Consider the following 13,300-nt stretch of genomic DNA (forward strand, 5'->3'; position numbering starts at 1 on the left):
GACATACTGTATGTGCATTTGGAAATTTGCATGCAAACTCATATTCAAGAGAAGAACTGTGAGTGTGTGTGTATCTTTGAAATAAGATTAGTCTGGATTTTAAATGCGCAGTAAACAAATGCTGTTGTTAACTTTAATTTAATGAGTTATTGTTATGTGTGTAGTAAAACGTGCAGTGTTCATAATTCATGATGCAAAGTGCCACACTGCTAAGTGGCATTAAAAATACGATCTGGTTACTGACAAACAGGGCTTTAAATGATTTTTTAATCATATAAATTAAATTGTGCTAAATTTGGATTGTTTTTTGAGTGTTTTCATACTTTTATACTAGTCCGCTAGTCTTAGTCAGGGAAATTTGTCATAACATCCCTCGTTAATATGTTAATGAATGGATGAACAAACGTAAAAGCAAGGAATCAATGTTCTGACCTTTTTCTGAAACGTTAAAATGTCTGTGGGGCATCTTTCATGAATAAAACATAAAAACATTAGAAACAACAAATTATTTGGAAAGTAGTACAATTATTTTCAAAAGATCTGTATCCTTCATTAGTGATTTCTTGCCAATTAGACATGTATACATGATTTCACCTCTTACTTATTCAACAACATTCCTTAAATCAAACTGGGACAGCTGTGGACTCCTGAGGTTAAGTGTTTATATACGCCACTATAAAAACAACATTTTAAATGTGTCATTGTGCAGAAATTTTGTGTACTTAGTTGACAGAAAATAGGTCTCAATCCACTTTGAATTCAGGCTGCAACAGAAAATGGCATTGGGGTTAAACACTATATGTGGGCACTGTGTCCTTGGCCAAAACGCTGGCAGACAAGTGGCTTCCAAGGCCTGAGACGTTCCCTATTTAAGTACGTGAATGCCAATGAAACTGCCTGTCTTGTGCTCTGCAGATCCACAGCCCTGCTGTACATGCACTGCATGCATATCTACGGCTCTATTGTGGTAATAAACCTGAGTCGTCAAGGGTGCGATACAGGACAAATCAGACTGAAGGAGAGCACAAATCAAAGAAGACAGCCTCCTCCTGCGCTGTCTGCTTTAGCGCCTCGGTTACAGTGTTTGACACAGCAGGTCGCACTGTGCGACACTGACTTTGCCGCTGACATATTTTAGAACACAACATTGTGCAGAATTGACATTCCTTGTTTATCCGCATTCATGCTCTTATGTCATCTATGTTTTTTGACATAAGAGATATGGTTTGTCCTTGGTGGTTTAAGGAGACACTTTTGAACAGACAAACTTTAGTTCGTGCAGTACTTTCGTTGCTAAACAGAGGTAATAGTTATGCAATCCTTTATTGTATTTAAACATGCACTCTACCCAGCAGATAAACAAGTAATCACTGCTTTCAGTAAGTAAAGAGGGAGCTTACCTTGGTAAAAAAAAAAGGAAAGTTGTGTAAGCCCTATTATAAGACGTCATTAGTCATTCTGTGCCTTGACAGTTCAACAAAAGTTTTCTCAGACTCTTAAGTGGCCTGTTGGCAGCGTAAATCGAAGAGGAACAATAAAAACAAAACAAGAAAAGAGTAGGGAACCTGCGCACAAAAAAATTATTTTCTCTATTTACTCTGGCCATCACTTGCTGCTGATAAATGGCCTCCATTGTTTACGCTGAGTTTATCAATTATTGTTTACAAAGCTGCCACCCTTTGTCAAGCCTGAATAATGTAATTCTGCTTCCCCCTCGTCTTGTTTACTCTGCCGGGGACGGCTTGTTTATTTTCCAGACAGCCGCAGACTTTTTGGAGGTGATGTTGGCAGGGATCTCACTCTTAAAACTGATTCCTCTGGCTTTCTGTTGGCTTTTCTGCTATTATTTTTGCCTTAGAAAAGGATGGTGTGATTGAAAGCTGCTGTACTTGAAACATTTAGACAAGGTATAGCCCACGGTTATTGGAGGAGGCAGTCTGACACCTGGAGCCAGTCGATATCACTCTGCTCAGTTGACTTGATAGTGCTGAATGGGATTTTAAAGCAGTTATGTCTGTGTGAAGACAGTCCAGTTTAGACATGGTAAGTGATGCCGAGCAATTTGTATTTTTTCCCCATTAGGTTATTTTGATTGCTTTAAGCCAGTTGGAATAATTTAAGCATGCTTTACTGCTTCACACTGTCTAGTTTGTTTTCAGTAACCATCATTGAGTCTATGCGCATCTGATACCTTATCATTGGGCAATGGTCATTTTATCTACAATGGCCCCATTAAAAATTGTTTATTTCCTCTCCTACCTTAGTGCTTTATGTAGCAGAGGAATGAATTTTATTCAGACAGCAGCACCGCTGTTGCCTCACAGTAAAAGAAAATATATTTTGATTTAGATTCTTTCCCTCTATGTCCGCATGAGTTTCCTCCCACATAAGGATATGAGAGTGAGATGGATTGGAGATTCTAAATTGCCTATAGGCATGAACGGTCATCACAGCCACGGTGTCTATCTACATTTGCCTGATGATGGACTGACAGCTTTCCCTCCCCTCTACCCATTGTATCGTGTTTGTGTTCTAGCCCAAAACGAACAAACCAAACACTTGCAGTTATGTGAGAGAAAATAGGTTGGCACGCAATAGCAGGTGCTGGAATTGCGGCCAATCTGCATTTTGCTGAACAGTGTAGGAGAAAAACTGATTTGTAATGTGAAATGGCTTTATTCAGTGTTTTTACCTTATTTTTTTAATCCCCTAGTCAATTTATTTTGGAGAGAGGGAGACCTCTGTGGATAATTCAGCTCCTGGTAAAAACATCCTAAACAGTGAACACAAAAGGAATTCTAACCAGGAGAACTTTTACCCAGTTGCAATCTACAGTCTTTACCACTAGATGCTTCTAAATCCCCCTAAATTTGAAATACTTCACATTTAACTAATCATTATGAAGAAATTATTGATTGCATAATAATGGATATTGAATCATGATACCATCTGTGTTTAGATTGGTTTTCCATAAGCCTTGCAAAACTATGCAATTCTGTACAATCTCCCAGGAAAATGAGGGCTGGACTTTCAGCACAAAGGAAGTGTGTCAGAGATTGCTCAGTCAAAACAGAAAGAGGGTTGTATTTCTGTTTTCCCAGGTAGCTATTGGAAGATATTCCCAGCTACAAAAAAGAAGCAATCTAAAATCTTTGCAGTTGTTATTCCCAGTTTTTGAAATGGTCAGCAATGGAAAAACCAAAGCAACTGTGGAAGCTGCGGTAGTTTTTAGACTCTAGGGAAAATGGAAAGTGATCTTTTGTCTTTGCAACACCATCACCAACAATAATTGGAAACACAAGAGAGAAAAAGTTGTCTATTTTCACTTTAATCTATGTGGTTTTTCTCAAACCCAGTCCATTAAAATCTGGAATTTTAAACAAACTGATGATCTTCTCTACAAAGCTGGAGACAGCACCTCTGTGTTTGACCACACAATGAGGAGATCCTCACTTCACACTCCAGTGTAACCATTTGAACAGACCTGCCTGAGGCCATGGCTGAGCCGAGCTGAGCAGAAAATAGCCTAATCCGTTTGGCAGCTCCAGTAAACGGACCCTATTCAGTCCCTCTAAAAACAGATATAAACCAACAGAGCAATGCCAAGACACAGATCCTACAGTTTAGCCAAGCATGGGTTAGACATCAGTCACACTTAGTGATGCAAATTAAACACACATGGTCTATACAACACAAGCCAAACAGTACATGACTGTGTATGTGTGATCATATTTGTCTGCCATCTGTAAACAAAAATTCTCAGTGCTTCAATGCACATTTTTCTGTTTCAAGTCCAGTATGAGAAAGTATGGCCTGTCAGCAAAGAGAAATAATGTGTTTTTCTCACTCATCTGCTACCAGTAATATCTACACTACTGTGAGACGTTTGGTGAACCATTAGAGCCCACTTATTTAAGGGGCACTCCACCAATTTTATCTGACTTCTATTAATTCATCACAAGAACCTTTCAGCTCGTTAAAAAGTTGGGTTTTTTTGTGGCTCTGGAGGAGTTTCTGAAATCATTTTTAACAGAAATCCTGCATTTAAAAACTAAGAGAGTGAAGTTTTTAAGAAGTGGAAATTTAGAAGGGAATGTCTCATAAAAGAGGCCGTCAAGTTGCATTATGGGAAATACAGCTTTTGGAGCTTGACCCACACTCAGGACTAAAAGTTAACTTCACGACTGCCTGAGGTATTTCGTTTCCTGGTTTTCGGTAAATACATACATATGTTGTGTTCTTGTGAAAGCGATATCTCAAGAATGCCTCAAGGGAATTTACGTCCACTTGGACTCAAGGATGAACTGATTTTTTGTGGTCAAAGGTCAAGGTCACTGTGATCTCGTCTTTCTCACTCTTGCGATCGTGATCTCAAGAACAGGGATTTTTTCTTTAAAAGATTATTTTTGGCTTTTGCCTTTATTTGAGAGGACAGTTGAAGTGTGAAAGGGGGAAAGAGAGGGAATGGCATGCAGCAAACGGCCGAGGTTGGAATCGAACCCGTGGCTGCTGCGGCAAGGACATAGCCCTTTCACATAGGGTGCTCACTCCACCAACTGAGCTACTGGGTGGTTTTTCAAATATATCAAAGATCCACTTTGAGTTAAAAATGAACTGATTGCTCAGTAGTATTGTTCCAGTGACTCACCTGGTAAAGCTCACCTGTGTCCTCCACAGGTTCAACACCAACCTGTGGCCCTTGGCTGCATGTCATCCCCTCTCTCTTCTTTTCACTCTAACTTATCTGTCTTATCTAATAAAGGCAAGAAACAAAAATCTTATAATAAAACAATTATGATTTAAATTAAGGGCGGCACAGTGGTGTCGTGGTTAGCACTGTTACCTCACAGCAAGAGGGTCCCTGGTTCAAAACCCAGTTGGAACAGGGTTCGGTCCGTGGGCAGAGGCCCTTCTGTGCAGAGTTTGCATGTTCTTCCCATGTCTGCATGGGTTATCTGCAGGGTCTCCAGCTTCCTCCCACAGTCCAAAGACATGCAGCTCAGGTTGATTGGTGACTCTAAATTGCCCTTAGGTGTGACTGTGAGTGTGTATGGTTGTCATGACCTCACATAGCATGTTTTTGGCCATAACTCAAGAATTAATATGTTATTTGTGACAATCAAATCACACATATGTCTAATAAGACAAAAGGAAGTGATTGCTTTTTATATCTAAAAAGGTCAGGGGTCAACTTCACTGTGCAAAAACAATTTTCTGCCCATTACTCAATGTCATATCTCAGGAACAGAGGCAGAGATGTTTGGTCAGATACTGTATTGGTGACACTAATCTTGGGCTCTCCCCTTAGAAATGTGTTGATTTATAGATATGCTGTGCTGCCGGCGGGAAGATGTGTGTAAAGTATCCATGTTTTCACAGACATGGATGTAAACTGTAATTGCAACTTCAGTAGTTCGCAAAAGCATTCAACTATGAGGCGATAATTTTAGTTTTAATGTGTCTCTTGTGAGCCCCCTAACTTTATGGAAGTGCAGTACTTCATAACTGGAACACACCTTGAAGGTGGATTTATCTTTTTGTGTCAAGAGGTTGTGCATATACAGTAGTTACAATGTAGTTTATCGCATATCTGACACGAGCTTTCCCAAAAAAATGTAACTACACGTCGGGCTGCTGAGCCCATGGAGACACTACATGAAGACAACAAGAACTGTGATTACTCAGCATGGTTAACTTATGTTGTTGCTCCACGTTTCTGACTCCAGTACAGATTGTTGAGAGTATGGACAAAATGAGAAATGTGAAGAAAGACTCAGTTATCTGCTCCTTTTCAAAAACCAAGCTCTCTGTCACAGCGAATAAAAGAATATTAATATTGTGACTGCTTGGTAATAGTCTCATATTCAGTAATGAGACAAGACGAACCTTCCCACCGTCATTCACATCACAAAGTGAATGAAAGAATGTAAACACAGTTATTGTCAGGAGTATAATTAAACCACAACACAGCTTGATAAAATACAATACATCCGTCTAGTGCTTCCATGGTAAAATTTACCAGTGAAATTTGATACTGACCCAAAAATCAAAACCTATGCTGCAAATATCTACAGCAGAACTCCTGTTGACTTTTTATGTTAATAATATATCCATCTTTGGCTCTTATGAAACTAATGTACCTAATTATAAAGTCAAATTCTTCCACCTGCTCACTATCCCAAGGTGTCTTACAGGGATGACAAAAAAAATCAAAGCCAGTTTAATATTGACACAATCATGGCATTATCAGCAAATAGGCAAGGATTCTTATTGATTATGTATTGTTACCCCTATGAATTATGTAATTAGTCCGTAGTATGGGTAAACATTTTGGGGCGAGCTTTAATTTTGTGGTTACAGTCAAGGTTGAAAGAATCCTCCCACAAAATGACAGTTTGTATATCAGTAACTCACCAGATGTTATGTATAATTTGTGAAGAAAACTTTGTTTTTCTCCCATGCTTCCACAGTGGATAAAGAGTCCAAAAAAACAAACCTTCGTGAATTCATTCATGAATTGAGGTCATTTGGCACCATGTTAAAAAACAGCAAAACTATAATAAAACATCTGTTTAGAAACTCTTACACAAGAAGCCTCGAGCGTGCCTGAGCACATGCGTGCATATGAGCTCCGCTTGAGCAGAGTCCAAACATGCTCAGGTGCACTACAGGCCGTGCATGACACATGAGGCGTGAGTTTGTTCTGATGTGTTTTAAATCCTCATGTTTTAGGGAAAATGCATGTATTTGAGAAGTACTGAGAGTACAACTGTTTTGAGTTTGTAAACAGATGTGATTTAGTTTTTCTGTAGTTAAAGGCGGTCCCCATTTACTTCAGTTCATGAAGAATGTTTGCCTTTTTTTGAATGCAGCTTTCACAGAGGAAGCATCCGAGAAAAACAAAGTTTTCTTCACAAACTCAAGGTAGAACGCGATGAGTACAAAAATGGTCATTTTGTAGGTGAAGTGTCCCTTTAGGGCTTAATTTAGGATTAGATTAGAATTAAGTGTCACCGTCACTAAGATGATTACAATATATAATTGCTGGGTGTGTCTACATACTGTATGATAATATTAGACTGCACTGTACAGTATATTGGCTGTTATGGTCTGTGCTTACATCACACCCGGTCCAGACAGATTGTGTTGGGTGACATGTCTACATTCTGCAGTAAATGGCAGGGCAATGACTTGACCAAATATGGTGCCTTGTCCTGAGGAGGGGAGATAAAAGCATTACCTCATTCTGTCCTTTTGCTCCCTCTGATAAGATAACGGAGGTCACATTGGCTGTGTGAATAGAGCCTCTTTAGTTCAGCGGCCTTTTATCTTTAAGCTTTGTTGGGTCTTTTCTCCACAGCTTGTCTGTTGAACAAAGCTTGTAGCTTTTACTGTTCTTTGGCTTGTGCACTAATGATTTATTTACCGTGATTTTATTTCTCCGAGATGAGGACGCTCTATTTTTAAAGCGTTTTGTTGTCTCCCTTACATCTCTTGTACAAACTTTTCAAACTGCACTTAATGCATGACCCTGAGAGTCGTTGACACCTCTTCCAATCTATTTTAAATTGATATAGAATGGAGGCATTCAGTAAAGTGTCTGGGAAATCATTTCATTTCATGGATATTTGACAGATAGAATTGTGGCTTCGCCTCAAACTCTTTTGTGCGCTCTGGAACGTCTGAGCCTCCCCGGATATATTAAGCTGTCTGGCTGGTTTAGCTGAATTCAATCCAGGCCAATCATTCTCACACAACACACACACATATGTATAGTATTCAAAACAGCTGCATCTTGGTGTGTATGGCCGTTCTATAACCGTCTTCCCAGGCCTCTGGCTCTGTGTTGGCTCTGCCCATTCTGGCTTAATCTCCTGCCTGGCATCACATCTGTGGCCACAGCTCCTTGGTCTGAGGACTTATGCTGTCTGGAGCACAAAAACCTTTTTTATGATGCCGTGGAAGAAACAATACCTGTGCGTATATTAACCCTTGTGGTTTTTCCTTTGAATTTTAAAGATAACACACCTCATTGTTTTTAGGTTGAGCTGTGACTGGTTGAATCACAGCATCGCTAATCAGGCATTAAAAAAAAAAAAGACACAATTTAGTTCCCAGACACAAACATCTTTGTTTCAAAAGGCAAAGCTGTGGGCCAAGCTTTTTGTTTTTGTTTTTTTTTTAACAAAAGTCAGAGTTGACAATTGAAGCTGCTATTTGCAGTATAATTCAACTGCAAATGCCTGCTGCAACATTGCAAGCATGTAGTATTTTGCCATCTGGCTGGCCACGGTGCTGACTATGTGTGTTTTTGGCTGGTGTGGATGGTCGCAGCCTCCCTGGGCTGTGTATTAAAGGATAGTGAAAGAATGTGTTCCCATTAGATTTTTTTTTTCCTCTGTGTTTACTCAGTAGCATTTCACCACAAGAAATTTAACAACACTGCAAAAGAAAAATGTGACGTGTGAATTGCTTTAAATCTAGATGAGCTTCTAACTAAAACTAACAAGTGCAAACCTGATGTGCTGTGTATCTTTTAGGTATCATTTCCAAGAAAGATAGCCCATAAATTTGAACCTGCACTGGATCCCCGAGCAGTAAAATGGAGACTGGTGTGCAGCAGTGACCCACTGCTACATTAAATTACAGAGGAGGCACTTAGTGTCTTGTATGTCTTCAAGTATAGATCTCTTTTACTTTTTGTTTTTATGTTAAGCAGACTCATTAAAATATAAAAATGCAGTCGGTGATATCGTGCTCTGCCCTGATGCCCGGCCTTCTCGATGTCATTAAACAGTCTTTCCGCTCATATTTTTGTAGTAAGGGGAGAGAACACTACTTACAAGCTAGTCACTCGCACTTTTTTTTTCTGGCTTGAAATGACTGACAGTCACCATTTAGCACCCACTCCATAGTGATTCAGCACACAATGACATGATTGACTTGTGTGGACGAGCTTGTGGAGACAGTCAGTCAGTCATTGTGAGGCACGCAGCGGTGAGCTAAAATGTAATGAGTGGGCAGGTCCGTGGCTCTTTCGCGCTCTGATTAAACAATAGATGCTCGCCACTTCACATGCAGATGGAGATGTCCCGCTGTACAGAGATCAACATGCCCCAAAGCTGAATAACAGACTGTGGACTATACCCCAAGCTTTTTTTATTCACTTGATGTTTCTTTGTTGCTCAGACAAATGGACTGATTTGTGCATGTGAATTATAATGATGCTCTTATGCTTATTGGGTCGTTATGGGGTTTGAAGCCACATTTTTCACAAACTCAGCTGCTGCAAAACGCTGCTAACCAATAGCCTCCCCGGGTAATAAGTCCCAGTTTAACCCCAAGTACATATATTGTTCACAAGGGAGCCTTCACTTTTCCATCAATTGCTGCCATTTATACAAGCTGGTTAGCAGTAAAACAATGTAGTTTAACCTCTTGATAGCAATTATAATAATTTAATTGCTTTTGTGATGTATTACACCCTGCCATATGTTGTGCCAAGGTCCTTGTGTAAGGGCATATCCGTCAGTGAAAAATAAGACCCGTCATGCCCCTTGATTACTTGTTTAAAAATCACTTCAGTGCTTGTAGTTGTTGACAGCCCGGGTCATGTGATAAATGATTTGTAAGGGGGCAACATTGTTTATTCCTGTCTGTGTTTTTTGTTGCTGTACGTTTTATTCTTTGACATTGTTATTCCTGAGCTAGTTAAAGAAAGAAAAAGAGAGAGACAGATATTGAGAAAGACAAGACAGGAGCAATTCTCGGCTAAAATGTTTTAGAGTGAACAAAACTGAGAATTAGGGGGTGGGTAATGTATCACAGAGCTACGCTGAGTCTAATCAGGATCCCAGCTGGAGGCGTAGCCGTGCTTTGACCCTGTGAAACGACTTTGTCCTCCGCCTCATCATCGGGAGGAGGTTGGGAGATCAAAAAGGAAGTAATTTTTTTTGGTGCTTCCAAAACAATATACTGTGGCTGTAATTAGCTTTGTTCCGATAACATTCACACAGCTCATCCCAGAGATGGGTGTGAAACTGTACACCTCCTAATCAGATATCTGCACTGTAATCTGGAGACAATCTTAATGACCTGTGTTAAATGCCAAATGCTCATTCTGCTCCATCAATTCACAGTCTGATCACACGGCTTCAACCCCTGAAGTCAATGAAACAAATTAAATCCATTTCACTAACGATTACCTTTTCTTTTTTTTGCCTGGAATGATACAAAGCTGGAAAGGTTTCAATTTACACTCTTCATTGTCTTTTATAAGAGCAGATCAGTTGATAAAGCTTGTTTTCTTAGGGGGTTTTGTTTGTGAAATGCTGGTGTATTTCACATCAAGACAACGCCCCATAGGGAATCTGTCTGTCTCTGAAGCTCAAGACTGCTTGGTGGTATTAATGAGAGACAGAGTGAATAATTCATGTACATCGATAAAATCTCATATCTCATTTGGATCGGCAATGACTGTCAAGGTAAAGTTAGTTTTAGACAGGTCTTTGTGTTTGTCCTCAGATTTCACTTCAGCTACTTTTGATTAGAAGTGCCTGTATCCTGTAACCCTGTAGGCTGCGCACCAGGAGAATAGATTGTCAATATGTTTTTTTTCTCAGAAACTGAGTGAAGGTAAAAAGAGGAGCTCTCTGAGGTGGCTGTGTTTAACAGAAATGGGCTGTGGAAGTACAGTATATTCACCGTGTTCACTATTGTGCTCATAAGTACAATCAATGTACACGCTGTGATGTTATTCAGAACAATCTTTGAGCAAGTTGGTTTGACAACAATCAAAGTTAAAGGAACAGTGTATAATATTTCGTGGGCTTTAACTTCTCCTGGTTAGAATTCCTCAAGTGATCATTAATCAGAGAGTTTTTACCGGGAGCTGATTTATCCGCAGAGATCACTACATCTTCAAAACAGTTAGACTGAGTGGTTTAACTGCTAAAAGCACTAAATAAAGCAATTTCACATAAGACGTTCTCTGATGCTATTTGGCTCATTATAAACAGTGCTCACCTTTTTTCTCTGATAATTAATTATACAAGCAAGAAAACATATTTATTTTAATTTCTATTTACACCCATATATTCCTCTAAATCCTACACACTGAAGCTTAAAAGTCTTTAGTTGTTGCATTTTAACTTGCCTTGTAAAACCTTAGTGATTCTGCTTCATTGGGACTGTGTGGGTGTGTTTGGTCAGATTTGACTGACAGTGCTAGCTAACAACCCCACAGCTGTCATTAGATTTTGATACAAATGTTACTAAACCCTGATTGGTGCACAGATGTAGCATCACCTTTCTTTCAGTTATGGAAACACAAATATGGTAATGTCTCATGTGAAATAACCAAAACAGTTCAGACTCTGACTTAAGAACATTTTTTCATGGCCTTCAAACATTAAAATGCAAATGGAAAAAAAAGCCAAACATTTTTGTCATCTGATCATCAAGTGAGAATTGCACTTGCTCCACACAAGCAACACTTTTTCCTTTGTATGTATGATTGCGGCACTCTAACGTTGCTACAGTGCAGGTACAAAGCGGTGAATTTTTTACACTTGAAATTGCTTGTTGGTGTGCATTGTGCTGTGTGAAAAAGAAAGTGTGTCCTCAATACTTACAATAATTGCATGTAATGCTTAGCATGAAGGTCGTTGCTTTCTGTGTTGGTAAAGGTCTTTAATTCTAAAACTACTCAAATAGTCCTTTCTTTCGGAAGGGCAAATCAAGCTGTGGTGCAATTATTGACATGACTATAACACAAGTCTGCTGCAGTCACAAAAGGGCCACTGGGTTTATGCTTCTCTTATAACCGTGGTGTATTTTTAGCCGCGCTTCAGCTTCAGTATTGTTTAAAAGCCCAGCTCGGTTCAGGAAGTTGCAAACAATTGCTGATTTTTCTTTTGCTGTCAGTATTTGGTTGAGTTATTGTGATGCTCCTGCTTGATGTGTAAATTGTTTCTTTCTAATCTTCCTCCTTCCTTTGTCACTTTGTCTCCCCTCAGACATGGTACTCGATGTGCGGGAGAAGTTGCAGCGGCAGCCAACAACGGTGTGTGTGGTGTCGGTGTGGCCTATAATGCTAAGATTGGAGGTGAGTGAAGCACACCACTGGGATTTTTAATTGGGAACAGTGTTTAATTAGAAATATTAATTTAAATGAGTTTGATATTATTTTAATTAGAAATAATATGCACAATGATAGTCACACTCAAACTAATTAACATAGATGTGAATTTGTCACAGCAAGAGTCTCCTTAGTTGGGCACCTGAACAACTGTGAAGAACTGGGTGTCTTCACATTTTGTTATAGACCCAATAATAGATTTTAAAGCTGATAAGCATAATGGGGGTTTTTCTAGTTCATTGACTATCGTTTACCAACTAATTGACTGCCTGTTGTTCAGAATTGTTGAATTGTTTTATTTTTATTGCTACTGGGAAGAATAGCCTATGCTTTCTGCAGGTTTTATCTCTGGAAATGAGTTGATGGTGGCTTTGTCAAAGGGGATCTATAATGCTCCTATTGTTTTGAGTCTTATATATAGTGTTACAATGAAGTGTATTCATATAAAAGGTGGCCACAGATTCAAGTAAAGAGGAAACATATGTAGAAGTAATCCCTGTGAGCAAAACGTTCAGGTGTCCTACAGTTGTGAATATTCTGTTTCCAACAGTTTCTTTCTAATCTGGTCACAGTATGATGTCACATTATGCTAGATTTCTTTATAGGGTCATCTGCTACAAGGACGCTACTGCAAGTGTTTACATTATGTAGGCTATACTTCAAAATGAAGCTAGATGCTAACGTCAAGGACGCTAATCTTCTGCAGATGTTTCAATTTCTCCCAGATTTTGGACCATATTCCTGCTCAAACATGTCCAGTTGTGTTTAGAAGCTGATATTGGTGATTTTCCAAGGTAAAAAATGCTGCTATAGAAATGGAAGACATGGTAACGCTGACCAATCACAGTACACTGGGCTTTTTTGGGAGGGGGGGCCTTCAAGGAAACAGGCGTTTAACAGAGTGTTTCAGACAAAGCGGGGAATGTGTTCCAGCACAGACAGTATGACGAAAATATAGTATCCTTTTCCATAATGCATTTAAAAAACTTTTAGTGGAAACTAAGTATCAGTCACCCCAGAGTCTGCAATCCAGCTGGCCAATCAGGGATCTGATGTGTGGTTGAAAATGTAGGCATTAAACAAGAACAAGAGGATGCACTTTAGTAGTTTCTCAGAGGAAAAGACTTTTGCGCTGTTTTTCTGACTGGATTTGGCAAAGGC

At 39.4% G+C, this 13,300-nt stretch overlaps 1 protein-coding gene across 2 annotated transcripts in view; it reads left to right on the plus strand.

Moving 5' to 3' along the window:
• The window catches only part of furinb (furin (paired basic amino acid cleaving enzyme) b), a 94,796-nt gene that overhangs the window by 59,017 nt on the left and 22,479 nt on the right, over positions 1-13,300 (plus strand). For both annotated transcript variants that reach the window (XM_042495967.1, XM_042495968.1), the window contains exon 7: positions 12,018-12,106. In XM_042495967.1, the coding sequence (XP_042351901.1) occupies positions 12,018-12,106 (89 nt within the window). The remainder of the gene's footprint in view (positions 1-12,017; positions 12,107-13,300) is intronic.

Source organism: Plectropomus leopardus, chromosome 11 (genome assembly GCF_008729295.1).
Source record: "Plectropomus leopardus isolate mb chromosome 11, YSFRI_Pleo_2.0, whole genome shotgun sequence".
Taxonomy (NCBI): domain Eukaryota; kingdom Metazoa; phylum Chordata; class Actinopteri; order Perciformes; family Serranidae; genus Plectropomus; species Plectropomus leopardus.